Source organism: Colius striatus, chromosome 1, assembly GCF_028858725.1.
Source record: "Colius striatus isolate bColStr4 chromosome 1, bColStr4.1.hap1, whole genome shotgun sequence".
Taxonomy (NCBI): domain Eukaryota; kingdom Metazoa; phylum Chordata; class Aves; order Coliiformes; family Coliidae; genus Colius; species Colius striatus.
In genome coordinates, this window is record NC_084759.1 from 134,082,435 (window position 1) to 134,096,624 (window position 14,190).

At 43.5% G+C, this 14,190-nt stretch overlaps 1 protein-coding gene and 1 gene segment (V, D, J or C); one reads left to right on the forward strand and one right to left on the reverse strand.

Annotated features, from left to right (window-relative positions):
* Window positions 1-3,007: 3,007 nt before the first annotated feature.
* LOC104552469 (T cell receptor beta variable 6-1-like) lies at window positions 3,008-4,458 on the reverse strand. The segment is given in 3 exon segments: window positions 3,008-3,032; window positions 3,810-4,254; window positions 4,344-4,458. Coding segments are annotated over 3 exon segments (513 nt in total).
* A 9,315-nt stretch (window positions 4,459-13,773) lies between these two features.
* Window positions 13,774-14,190, forward strand: part of ARFGAP3 (ADP ribosylation factor GTPase activating protein 3) — a 41,537-nt gene continuing 41,120 nt past the window's right edge. For 4 of the 5 annotated variants that reach the window (XM_062008139.1, XM_062008160.1, XM_062008195.1 and 1 more), the window contains exon 1: window positions 13,774-14,067. In XM_062008139.1, the coding sequence (XP_061864123.1) occupies window positions 13,999-14,067 (69 nt within the window). In that variant the 5' untranslated portion in view covers window positions 13,774-13,998. The remainder of the gene's footprint in view (window positions 14,068-14,190) is intronic. The other variant, XM_062008186.1, reaches the window with a different exon arrangement.

A 14,190-nucleotide genomic window follows, 5' to 3' on the forward strand; every position in this document is an offset into this window, starting at 1 on the left:
TTAGGGGTTGTTTTCATGCTGTAATCCCAATCATCATTAAAAAACAATGAAGAATATTTAATAACCTAATCCTATTTCTGTTCCTTCTGGTTTTTTATTGCAGTATCTTCAAAGGTAAGTTAAACCATTAACGTTTTCCTCTCTTGACAATGAGTTTGTTTATCTACAAATATACCTGTATTTGCAAAGAGAGATGTGTCTTGTCTGTATGTGCCTCAATATGTTCTGATTCTGCTTTTCCTGGAAGACACAGATATTTTTGCCTCTGCACAGGTGCAGGATTGTATGTGTGAACGCATGCATTCATGTTCTGGTTCAATACACATGCATAGATGTGAATTCTGTCTATTCTCAGGAAATTTTCCATAAGAATGGCTGCTAGAACTCAATATTGCAGCATAAAAATATCAGAGCAGCAGACTCACCTGTATCATAAAGATCAGTTGTTGTCTACAGTATATTATCTCTTTAAATATCCCACAGAATTAGTAGAAATGACATTCCCATGAAAAGACTCCAAATCTATTTTCATTTGATGCCCCTAATTACTCATTTTTCCGGACCAAAATACTTTTTTGAAAAGTTTAATGCAATTACTACCTAACATGACATTTCATATAAGGGCAGACAGGTTATAACTTTCACAAAAGAGCACTGAACAAGTCCTCCTAACTATCAGAATGAAAAAAAAATTCCTTGTCTAGTAAAGTTTTCCAAGGAAATGTTTATTTATGCCTTCTCCCTTACTTCTCAGAAAACTATCAGAGAAATGTCTCAACTCAGAAGTTGCTGTACTTCGTGTTTATTTTCAAGAACATTTTGTACAGGATGCTTATGATGAAGGTGATGCTTATGTCCAAGGAGAGTAACAGAGTTCTACTCTGTACACATTTGTCCTAATCCATTCTAAGGGTACAGAAAATCACTGGAAAAAGATTATGTCTTGAATGTTGCTATTTATATAAATGCACTTCTCTAAAATTATGTTGTGTTTCATCATTTTCAAGAGAACAAGGTAGCGAGAATTAAGGGGAGGATTTTAGATAACAAGAGGGAAAGAACTCCAGGGAGATATTGCAAAAATAATGAACAATTATCAAAATGTGTGGTCTTTTTAAAGAAAAGAGTAAAAAGAAAAATTAGGAAGAATAAGAAAATAAGAAAGAATAAAAAGACTAAGAAAAGCAAAGGAGGAAAGAAAGAAAATATGTAACTTAGAAAAAGGGAAGAGAATTAATTTGTGGGGGAGGGTGAAGAGGAACCAGAGTGTCGTTCTTAAATGCTGTTTTTGTAGGCACCGTTTCTATGCAGCATGAGCTGTAAAACCAAGATATTACTAATCCTGGAAAGGGTTTCTGGAGATCTTTCATCCACTTTGCATTTCATTCAGCTCTTACCTTGTGGTAAAAATTGAACAATTGGAAATTCACAAGTAGCTCATTCAGGAATAAATGGAGAACAACTTTTATGTACAGATATATCATAAAAGAGGTAGGAATAATTAAGGCCAAAACAGAGGAGTGTGTGTAGTGCTTTGGAAGCAGAAGATCTGGGAATGCAATAAGAAGGCAGAGGAAATATTAAGCATAGAGTGGACACCCTGAAGGGAGCTTCCGTCTTGCATAGCCAGGTTCCTCAGCTGGAAGGGTAAATATCTCTGAAAGCCTCAATAGAAAATGGTGCCTCAGAAAAAGAGCTGATGACCTGCCAAAATGTGCTTGAAAATATCTTTTTAAGGGAACAGCAGTTGAATTTTAGCAAAACAGGATGTGGTTTGACATTTATTCACAAAAAAAATTTTGATAACACATCAGCCTCTCTTACCACAACGCTACCCCACCTCTCAGGATGGGGTACAGGGTGCAGCTCTCTGTATGCTATATTACAGTTGAACAGAAATAGTGACACAATATGAAAGCTAGTGGGTTTTTATCTCTCAGTATCACACAATCCTCTTGTTTCTGAAGCTTGCAGATGAGTGCAGCTGCTGTTGCTGTTGTGTGACACAAAAAATGAAAGACTTGTGGGTTTTGAGTAGTTGATGACCTGTTTTTACAAATTAAAAGCAAAAACCCACACTTTTTCTAAGTGTCTCAAAACAGCAAAGTAAGATTATAAAAATATACTTGTAGAAAAATTTTGATGGAAGGAAACTTCTGCAGGTCTCTCAATCCAAACTGCTGTTCAAAACAGGGCTAAATCCAAACCTAGATCATGTTGCTCAGAGCTTTGTCCATGTGATTTCTGAATATCTTCAAGGACAGAAATTTGACAAGCTCTCTGGAGGAATCTGAGCAGTGCTAAAGCACCCTCAAGAAGCATTTTTTCATTATATCTGATGCTTGTTCCCACTGCCTTAAACTGTGCCCCTCTAAGACTCCAACACTGTTTACGTAGTCAGTCATGCAACTAGCCATCCTTTAGCCTTAGTCTTCTGCAACAACATCCATTCCCTCAGCCTCTCTTCTTACATTTCTGCTCTAGTCCTCTGATCATCTTAGTGACCCTCTGCTGGACTCTAAAATTTGTTGATATCTCAATTGTTGTATGGATAACAGAGGCAGTATGCCAAATATAATCTGCCTCAAAAGTGCTTAGACATGCTAACTGCACTCTTGCTAATGCAACCAAAAATGTAATTTCATTTCTGAAAGGCCTTGCTGCTTATTCATATTCTATTACTTTTCTGCAAAGCTGCTCCCTAGCCAGTCAGATGATATTTAAAGGACTCAGATAAAGCTTCTTTCACTTTTTCCATTAAATCCACTGCATCAATGACATCATTTGGGAGAATGGTGGTGCTGGAAAGACACTAGTAGGTTTTTGTGAGAGACACAAAGCTCTTGGTGCCAAGCCTGCAATATTTCATCAGGGAGAGATTATATAGTAAATAAAATTACATTCAAATCCTGCTTGTTCATCCCTCTACATTTTTTTCTTCAAACTATGCTCTCTGGAGCATTTTTCATATCAGGATTTAGCTCAAAGTCAGAGAACTTCAAGAATTTCAATGAGGAACATCATGAAGTTGCCTAGGAGGAAAAAAAAAAAAAAACCTCAGAACTCATCCATAGAGACAGGGAATAAATTAGAATAATACAGACTCTATTGCTGCTGATTAATCTGTGAGAGATGTGGAAGTATAAGGCATAAAGAGATGGATGTGACACATGCTTCACTATATTGCCACTAGTTAACCATATAGTCAGAATAATTTCTGAAGAAAAAAAAATCTTCATATTATTTTTCTTGAATGTTAATTAATTGTAAATTGCATACTACTTTGTATGAACTCCTTTTCCTCTTTATATCCTCCATACACATACAACTTTTCAGGATTGTGCCTATGCACTTGTAAGCCATGCAAGTGTATGCAATAGATGCTCTTTTGTCACTTTAATCCAATATATGGTGTATTAGTTCTGTTCAACTGGAAGTTATTATTCTTATTTCTTTTATTTAGGTCCCTTCTCATAACTATTGATAATTTTAGTTCTACAGATTTCTTGTGATTAGGGTAACCTTTCCAAGCACAGTGAAAAGCAATTTGTCTTTCACTGCTCAAAAATGTTCAGAGACATGAAAGTGCACATGTAAGTCACTATTTCTAAAGATTTTCAGACTTAGACATATGAATATTTCAAATAACTGTTTATCAGGTAAGAAAAGGGCTAAGGAGACAATAATTTGTGACTGTGTAGATTGAAGTTTCCATTTCCTTTATTTTATGTGTGCATTTAGTCAACAATATTGATAGTTCTGAGGAGACACAGAATGGCTGATCCGGAAAGAGGAGTTCAGCAATTAACCTGCACTCCAAAGACCTATTCTGCCTATCTTGTTCCAACTTCTCGGCAGCATTTGGTTTGTGATTAGGCTTTTCCTGTGTTGAGAGTGGCTCGCTTCTGACGGAAGATGCTGGAAAGGATAGAAGTTTATGTAAAGAAAGCACGTGACTTTGAAGTAGTGTGTCCAAACTGCTGCCACAGAAATAGATAGCTGAATGGTTCATCTTCACAGATAAAATATCCAAATAAAATTCTGCAATTTTTGGCCGCTTAGCTTTGTATCCATTGTGAATATCACCCTCTGTTTCTTGATTTTCACCAAAGGAATAATAGACCAATTGCAGCCCTTTCCCTGGCAGCTGCAGATACCAGTACATGGAATTGTGATTATCATTTTGACTGCATGCCAGAGTAGCTTTCTCATCTTCTTTCAGCACAAGACTTGAAGTTTGAGTGATTTTAGCTCCTATAAGAGAAAGTAAAACAAAATCACAGTTAAACAAGCTACATTTTCACAGCAGCAGAACAAGTATTATAGCTCTACTGATTCCTTACTTGCTCCAAAGAAGTACATGGCCACACACCAAGCTATCCACATCTTCGTTTTTGCCTCTGTAGTCAGTGAGCATGTCCCTATAAGGGTCTTACATAGGTCTGTTTCACACGTTTCTCTTAAGCCAATAGCAGAGTTCTCTGTAAGATTAAATTTTTTGCTTAAAACCAAGCTCCTTCCTGCAAGAAATTTCAAGCAAACACTTTGCTTGAAGTGTATCTGTTTTTTTCAACACAGAAAGTTTCAAATCGACCCAGGTATACATTTTTCTTACTCTGTCAGACAGGATGTTATCATATATGACTATTGTCTTTTTATTTACCCATGTATACCAGTTTACCTTTTGATGTATTATTTCCAGAATAAAACAGATATTGTTTAGTGTAACCAAGAAAATCAGGGGTTTTTTTGCATTGGTGATTGCTGGACTTCTTTCAGGAAAAAGAGCAAAATACAATACATTTGTTCAGACCTTAATTATTTGTCTTCTGCACTTGTCAGAACCAGCATTCATTACCTTGTTTTGCAAAGAACTTTATATGGCAGCCTCTTGTAGCCTCAGCAAACATCGAAAGTGAAGGAAATTTGAGTTGTTCCTGAAGCAATTATCTAACAATTTCTTTTACCTTAGTTGTCCCAGCAGTACCTATATTCATACAGGATCTAAATCCTGGAACCACTCTAAAATGGTGTCACTCTTTCTGACAATCTTTTAACCTGTGTTAAGACTGATCACTGTTCAACCATGTTATTTTGGATGCACAGTGAAAACCATCATAGCAGTCATATTTGACATCTGTGATTTTTAAATGAGGCCCCTGAGACCAATGTCAAAATCAAACAAGCTAAGATCTGTGCTACTGAAACTATTAATTTCAAAATCATTCCAGTTGGAAAAGGCCTTCAAGATCATTGAGTTCAACCACTAACCTAACATTGCCAAGCTGACCACTAAATCACATCCCTTGGGCATCTCATCTAAGCATCTTCTAAGTATCTCCAGGGATGGTGACTCCACCACCTTCCCAGGCAGCCTATTCCAATGCTTAATAACCTACTCCATGAAAAAGCTCTTCCTAATCTCCAATCTAAACTTCCCCTTTAGCAACTGGAGCCCATTTCCTCTTGTCCTATCATTCATTGCTGGAGAGAAGAGGTGGACCCCCACCTTACTAATGCCCTTTTTCTGGTAGTTAAAGTTTCTCTTATTCAAGTGAAAAGATACCATCTGGTGGACTGAATGGGTGTTTACAGTGAGGCTTAAGGGCTGTATTTCCTACAGTTCTTTATTATTGCATTGGCAGAACCTAACAGAAAGAGGACTGGAACTAATGCATCAGAAATAGATATGTCGGTTGTTAAACTGGTGACTGAAATGATGAACTAAAAGAGTTTACTCAGAAACACAGAGATTCTTTACCTGGAAGGCAAAGATCTCTGAGTTGACATTGAGAATGACATTTCACAAAGCCAACATAATGCAGCTGAGGGATGAAACTAGTATGCAAAGTTACTGATGAGGTACTTAACTAGATACGCTGCAGAAGTTGTGCTACGAACCAGGCAAATGGGCTGGAAAGAGAAATCTTCTACACAGAACCTCTGGGTTTGTGGGACTACGGGCAGATGAGCAGTCTACAGCCAATGTTAATTCAAGGAGAATATCTAGATTCAAATCCCAAGTTGTCATTGGCTCATGTCACAATCTGAATCCAGACAAATCAACTCTCTAGTGTACTGTGTAAGGTATGACAAAGTGACTAAAGATAAATGTTTTTCTCCTGTATAAAAAAATCCCTCAAATTTATAGCCTAGGCTTTTCTCATGGGACTTATTCTATGTCTGATCAATAAATATTTACATATTTCATACAAAATGAAAGAATTTCATGAGGACAATCTGACTAAGAACATCCTGTTACACGAGTGGTTACGTCAAGGCCAAAGCGAGCAAGCGGAGGAATTAAACTTAGTCTGATCACTTCCAGCTGAGTATTTCACTTCTAGGACTACTAAGTGTGGCCAGTTAGAGGGAGAGACCTTATTACTTAATACGGACAGTGAGTTTGTTGGGAGGCTGGATTTCCTGACTATTCCTGGTTTTAACCCTATATGCTCTGGCAACATTTCTATACTCTTCCCAAGTGACCAAGCCCGTTTTCCAACTTCCATAGACTTCTTTCTTGTCATTGAGGTGTTCCAGTAGTTTCTTGTTCATCCATGGAAGCCTCTTACCTCCTTTTCCTGATATTTACTTGGGATTAGAGGAAGTGGTGCCTAAAGATTGACCAACTTTCTTGAATGCACCTAACATCTGGAATCCTAGGCCTTGAGATTCCTCCACGTCAGTCTCTGAAGTCAGCTCTCTTGAAGTCCAGTCAATATCCTCCTTGGTGTCCTACTGCTTCCATACAGGATCTTGAACTCCACCATCTCATGGTCACTACAATCAAGGTTACCTCCAGCCTTCACATGCCTAACCAGACCTTCCTTACTTGTTAGCACAAGATCCAGTAGCATATTTCTCCTTGCTGGCTCCTCAATGACCAGTGTCAGTGTCCTAGTTTGGGTTAATTTCTATGAGGATGTAGGAAAGGGTACAGCATAGGCAGCTGACCCAGGCCAGCCAACAGGTATTTGATACCATCCTGACATCATGGCCAGTACATATAGGTGGAAAGTTGGCTGGGAGGGCCTCTGGGGAACTGTAGGTTCAGTTCTGTGTGTTCAGCTGCTGGTCTGGAGCAGTTGTGTTGGGTCCCAGGTCGTAAGCAACTGTGGCATGCACCATTCCTTTTGTATATCCCCTCATGTATTGTTATAACTGTCTTTTCCCTGTTTCTTTTTGTTGTTGTTCTATTAAACTATTCTTATTTCAACCTACGCAGGTTTTTACCTTTTCTCTGGTTCGACTCCCTATTCCGCCAGGAAGGGGAGGAGTGAGCAAGCACCCTCGTGGCTCTTTGTCCCTGGCTGGACAAAAACAGGACATTAATTGGTGCCCAATGTGGGGCCCACAGGATTGAAATGGGACAGGAACAAATTTCAGTGGGCTGAAACAAATTTCTTGTGTACATATCTGATATTAGTTGCTGGTTAAATGTTGCTTCATATGCTTGTATGGTGATGGCCAATAATTTCTCATATGAACTATATATTCTCTGTGATAGTGTTTATTGCCTTTGGAAAAGGGATGAAAACACTCATTCTGTTATACTGGGTGATATTGGCTTATGATATGGTTGTATCACTGGGTACGAAGCTAGGCCAGTACTTGTACATGGCCTGGGAGTCATTTCTGCACCTTGGGCACTTCCTCTCAGAATTTAGTAATGATAATGACACTCAATTCATGGGAAAAATGGAGGGACATAATTTTTCCCTCTTTTCCATCTTCCCTTACTCATTCAGGTTAACCGCAATAGCTTTTGACAATTCGGAATACAGTTGGGATGTCCCAGCCATCGTGGGTTTATTGTTCTGTCCTCTAGGTAGGGTGTTTTTCTTGGTTAGGGTTGCAAAATTTGTATATCAGCCTGTTATGAGGTTGGGTAGCTATGGATGGAATGACATACAGGAGAATAGGGGCAGGTATTTGAAGAATTTTTTTACTTTTAAAGATCAGGAACCTCATCCTAGCAACAACTGTGGCTATTCAAACCGAGGCAATTGACCCTGCTTCTGCCCCGACTCCAGCAGTGGACACTGTTTCTGAATCAGAGAATCAACCTGTGCCAGTGTCAATTGCTCCTGTACAGAAAAAGAAATACACAAAAAAATCAGTTCACCTTGGGAGGGATGAAGATGAACCAGGGTCATCAAGGGAGTGGGAAGAAGAGTCAGAGCCAGAGAAAATCACCTGGTCCTTGTCCCTGAGCGAACTGAGAGAAGTGCGAAAGGATTACAGCTGCCATTCAGGTGAGCACATTGTCCCTCAGGGTCATAAGCATGTGCTAAATGCTTTACTTCCATATTTTCTAGTAATCAGCTGAGCTTGCAGTCTGCAACAGCAGCCTGTCTAAGTGTGTACATCCACGTAGCTGAATTGCAAAGTATGGCCTTAGGATCGAGAAGCTGTAAGACCAGACAGAGATAGTGCCAGCACATTTCTGAACACTATCAAGAGCTGATGCAAGGGCTTTCTTCTTGGATAGTGACCTGTGAGGCACACCTATATGCACAAGGTGGCTCTCTGCTCTCAGGGGCAGAGAGGTACCATGTCCTGAAATAAGAGGACAGCAGAAGACAGAAGAACCAGAACCTCTATGGTATTAGTGGTCTGTGCTTCCCAAAGATATGCTTTGGGTCTCTGGGTAGTTGCAGTGGTGGGAGCTTGCTGCCTTTGTGTGCAGTGGCATTCTGGGATGTATCAAGAATGTGGCCAGCAGGTTGAGAGAGGTTCATCTCCCCCTCTACACTGCCCTAGTGAGGTCTCATCTGGAGTACTCTGTCCAGTTCTTGGCTCCTCAGCTCAAGAGAAACAGAGAACTTCTGGAGAGAGTCCAGCGCAGGGCCACCAAGATGATCAGGGGACTGGAACATCTTTCATATGAGGAAAGGCTGCAGGAACTGGGGCTGTTTAGTCTAGAGGAGACTAGGGGGGGGAATCTCATTAATATTTACAAATATCTAAATGGTGGATGTCAAGAGATTGGGGCATGCCTTTTTTCTGTTGTATCTAGTGACAGGATAAGGGATAATGGGATGGTGCTGGAACATAAAAAGTTCCATTTAAAAGTAAGAAAAAACTATTTTACTGTTCAGGTGAGGGAGTCTTGGCACAGGTCAGGGAGGGTGTGGAGTGTCCTTCTCTGGAGGTTTTCAAAACCTACCTGGATGCATTACTGTGTGATCTGATCCAGGGGTACATGCTTTGGGAGCAGGGTTCGACTAAATGATCTTTAGAGGTCTCTTCCAATCCCTACCATTCTGTGATTCTGTGATTGCCTGGAGAGGCATCAGTGCATCCGAGGAAAGTACGAGATGATAAATAAGATCATACTTTTCTAGGACCATGCCAGACCTACTGCTCTTCAGACCTACTGATCTTTTTCTGATGTTAGTTGTTCCAACCAATGGCCAAGATTCACAGAATCACAGAATGTTAAGGGCTGGAAGGGACCTTGAAAGATCATCGAGTCCAACACCCTGCCAGAGAAGGACCACCTAGATTGTACCCTTCCTGCTTTTTTTTTTTTTTTTTTTTTTTTTTGTCTTTGTCTTCTTAACAGTACTTACAAAGCTGATGTAATGGCCTTTTTTCCCTTTGTGGAAATTTGGCAACTCTTTCTCCCTGTAAGGCCAGCGCTGTAAGCTGGGATGACAATCCTCACGCAGTCAGATGGCATTTGGCAAGTATCTCTGGAGGAGAGTGTGCTGAAATGTAAACTTTAGTTGTAAAGGGAGGTCTCTTGCCAGGCATTCATGATCCCCCAGTGCTTGTGAAGGGAGGGTGATTGTTGCTATTGAACAAGTAACAAGTAATGCCTCTCCAGGCTCAGATGTTTTAAGTCTAGTCCCTGTGTTACTTGGCTATATGCATACTGATGGATTTTTACACGGCTATCCTATAGTCTAACTGTGATAGTGCCAGGCTGAACAAAGTTAAAGAGGTTGCTGGCCTGCTGCCAGCAAATATTCACACTGAAAATATGTGTGAAAATTTTGATGTATTCAGCTGTCAGCCTGGATAACTAGCTCTGGCTCCTGGTGATCAGCAAGGCACTACAGGGCCAGGGCATGCCTCAGGTCACAGTGCTGAGCAGGGAACAGCACGTACTCCAGCAGAAATCCCTGAACCAGTGCTCAAGACTCTACACAGTGTGACTGCCTCACATAGTGTGGCCAGAACCAAGTCTCATCACCCTGCATAACTTCCCCACTGACTGGTAAGAACTCAGGGTTGTTGGTTTTTTGAGAGACGGTGAGCCTCTTGTACTTGAGGCACTGATGGTGATACAGGGTTGAGGCCAAGGGGCTGAAGCTAGATATTCATGCAAAGCCTATAACATGGCTATTTCAGACCTCAGATAGTTCAGCCCTGTTTTTAAGAGGTTAGAGCTGGCAATCTCTGAAGGTACCTTCCAAAGTAGACTTTCTGAAAGAAAATGATGTAATTACAGAAAATTTGTATTGACTCTGGTTGTTCCACATATGGATAATTACGCAATTTTACATATCTATGTCAGAATCATAGAATCATAGAATGGTAGGGTTGGAAGGGACCTTTAGAGCTCATCTAGTCCAATCCCCCTGCCAAAGCAGGTCAACCTAGGTCAAGTTGCATAGGAACATGTCCAGGCGGGTCTGGAAGACCTCCAAGGAGGGAGGTCTCCACACCCTCCCTGGGCAGCTTGTTCCACTGCTCCCTCACCTGAACAGTAAAACAGTTTTTTCTTATCTTTAGATGAAAATTTTGTGTTCCAGCTTCATCCCATTACCCCTTGTCCTGTTGCTAGATACAACAGAAATAAGGAATGCCCCAACCTCCTGACACCCACCATTTAGATATATGGAAATATTAATAAGATCCCCCTCAGTCTCCTCTTCTAGCCTAAACAGGCCCAGTTCCTGCTGTCTTTCCTCATATGAAAGATGTTCCAGTTACCTTGTAGTCGTTTTGCCTGGGCCAGGTTATTCAGTAGCAGGGGGGCTATAGGGATGGCTTATTTAAACAAAAAGAGTTGGCAGAAGCTTCCCATGTAGCTGACAGGATTAGGGCTAGTCAATTTTAAGCTGGACCCTGCACTTCACCCAGGCCTGGCCAATTAGTGATGGAGGTAACGTCTCTGTGAATAACATATTTGAGAAGAAGTTGTTGCGCAGTTGCAAAACTGCAGCAGCAACAGGGAGGGAGAATGTGAAAACATCTCCACAGACACCAAGGTCAGTGGAGATGGAGGGAGAGGAGGATGCTTAGGCACTGAAAAGGCTCCCCTGTGATATGTGGTGAGGACCACGGTGAAGCAGGTTGTCCCCCTGCAGTCCATGGAGAACCACCAGGAAGCAGAGACCCACTTGCAGCCCGTGGAGGACCCCACGCCAGAGCGGGTGAATGCTTGAAGGAAGCTGTGACTCTAAGAAGTTCATTCTGGAGCAAGTTTCTGGCAGGACCTGGGAGTCCATGGGGGAGGTACCCATGCTGGAGCAAGTTTGCTGGCAGGACTTGTGATCCTGTGAGGGACCCAGGGTGGAGCAGTCTGTCCCTGACTATTCTCCCAGTGGGTGATCCATGTTGGGGTGGTGTGTGAGGACCTGCCCACGTGGGAGGCCCCATGCCAGAGCAGTTCAGGAGAAGCTGCAGCTTATGGGAAGGACCCATGCTGGAGAAGTCTATAATGGACTGTCTCCCATGGGGAGGGACCCCACAGTGTAGCAATGGGAAGGGTGAGGAGGCCTCCCCCTGAGAAGAAGCAGTGGCAAAATCCATCTGTAATGAACTGACTGCAACCCCTGTCCCCCATCCCCTGCGCCACTGGGGGGCAGGAAAGGGAGTCCCGGGAAGAGGAGGGGTGTGGGGGGGTGTTTTTTAAGACGATTTTATTTCTCATCTCCCTGTTCTTATTGTTTCTTTAATAAAGCAAATCTTTGTCTCCCTAAGTTGAGTCTGTTTTGCCCGTGACACTAATTGCCGAGTGATCTCTCCGTCCTTATCTCAGCTCACAAGCCGTTTGTTATATTTCTCTCTCCTGTCTAGTTTAGGAGGGTTTTACGACTGGGTGGATATCAGGCTAAACTATCATACCCCTGATCATCATGGTCACTCTGCACTGGAGTCTCTCCAGAAGTTCCCTGTCCCTCTTGAGCTGAGGACACCAGAACTGGACACAGGACTCCAGATGAGGCCTCACCAGGGCAGAGTAAAGGGGAGAAGAACCTCCCTTGACCTGCTGGTTACACTCTTCTTGATGTATCCCAGGATGCCATTGGCCTTCTTGGCCACAAAGGCACATTGCTAGACCCTCAGGTCTCTCTCTGCAGAACTGCTCTCTAGCAGGTCTACCCCCAGCCTGTGCTGGTGCATGGGGTTGTTCCTTCCAAGATGCAGGACTCTGCACTTGTCCTTGTTGAACCTTGGGAGATCCCTCTCTGCCTAACTCTCAAGCTGGTCAAGATTCTGCTGAATGACAGCACAGCCTTCTGGGGAATCAGTCAGTCCTCCCAGTTTGGTGTCATCAGCGAACTTGCTGAGGGTACACTCTGTCCCCACATCCAGGTCGTTGATGAAGATGTTGAACAAGACTGGTCCCAGAACTGATCCCTGTGGAACTCCACTGGCCACAGGTCTCCATCTTGATTCTGTGCCATTGATCACCACCCTCTGGGCTTTATCATTCAGACAGCTCTTGATCCACCTCACCATCCACTCATCCAAGCCACACTGCTTGAGCTTTCTGATTAGGATGTTATAGGAGACAGTGTCAAAAGCCTTGCTGAAGTCAAGAGTAAAGGAGAAGTGAAGAGTAAAGGAGAAGAGGATACACCTTTGTTCAGAGCCTTGATGCTCTCTGACCAAGAAGACTGATAAGATGCCACGCTCTGAAGGTCTCTTATGGATCATTTTAGCACTGCTAAGATGAGTTCTGTAGTCACAAAGTCATCTTTGCTGTTTTACAAGAGCCACGCTTGAGTTGTGCTGACTGTGAAGGGCCTAGAGTGGCTCCTGTAGGATTCCCTGCAGCATCCTGTCTGGTGTTCCAGCAAAAGGGTTTGCTGAGCTTGACGCCTCAAGTGATGATCCTCCTGTAAGGAGCACTGTGAGAGAGAAGTCTTTGCATGCAACCAAATTCAGGGCAGCATGGTCCAGGCACCCCAGCTTTTTGAAGTAGGAATGCCAGTAAGTTACAGAGTTTCTGGTTATATTTCTATTACTCTATTTCCTGTTCTGAGAGGCTTTATGATTTCAGATTTATGACTTCAACATGCTGTTTTCAAAATCAATTAAAATGCCCTCTTTTTGTTCTGCTGCTTTGGCACTGACCCATTTGTCCCCAGCTGTGTAATTTTATGCCGGTAAAAGGAGGGAAACAACAGTTTGAAATGAATTTTTCACAGAGTGCTTGAAACCCGCTTGTTGAGTCCAGGAGCAGAAACAAGTCTACTCATAGGCAATATAACATGCCTCCCTGTAGTGAGGGGAAGGTGGCTGCTTCACTTTTTCTCCAGCCCCTGAAGGCAGAAAGTGCTGCTGTTCTTCTGCTGGGTTTCTTCCCGCACCCCATGTTTCCCACACGCCCCGTTGCCACCTCACACCCCGAGGCAGGTGGGCCGGCGTGGCGTGCCCGCCCTTTCACTCCCTGTGCCCGAGCCATCTCACGGTCCCAAACTCCTTGTTTCACATTCTCTTCTTCCTCCACCTCTCGTCCCGCCCCGCTCCCGCCTCCAGGCGCTGACGTAGCAGAGCCTCTCTCCATGGCAAAGGGCAGGGGGGGAGCGTCACCCCTCCGCGCCACGCCGGCGACCGTAGGCCGCATCACGCCGGCTGTGGGCGCGGGCGCTGCGTGGCCGCCTCCCGGGCGGGGCGGGACGGAGCGGGGCGGCCCGGCCCTGACCTTCCCGTGCCGCTGCGGCGTGGGGCGTCCCGGGGGTGCGAGCGAGCGGGCAGTGGCTCTTCTGCTTCGCAGCCCTGTTGCCTCGCCCCCACCTGCCGCCCGGCGCCATGTGCGAGCCCAGCAAACAGGACATTGCCGCCATCTTCAAGCGGCTTCGCTCCGACCCCATCAACAAGGTAAAGGCGCCGAGCTGGGAGCCGGGGGGGCTGAAGCAGCGGCGGCGGCGCATCGCCGTTGTGACACGTCGCACTGGCGGCGGAGAGGAGGCGTGCCTGCGGCCCGCCCCGCCCCACCGAGCC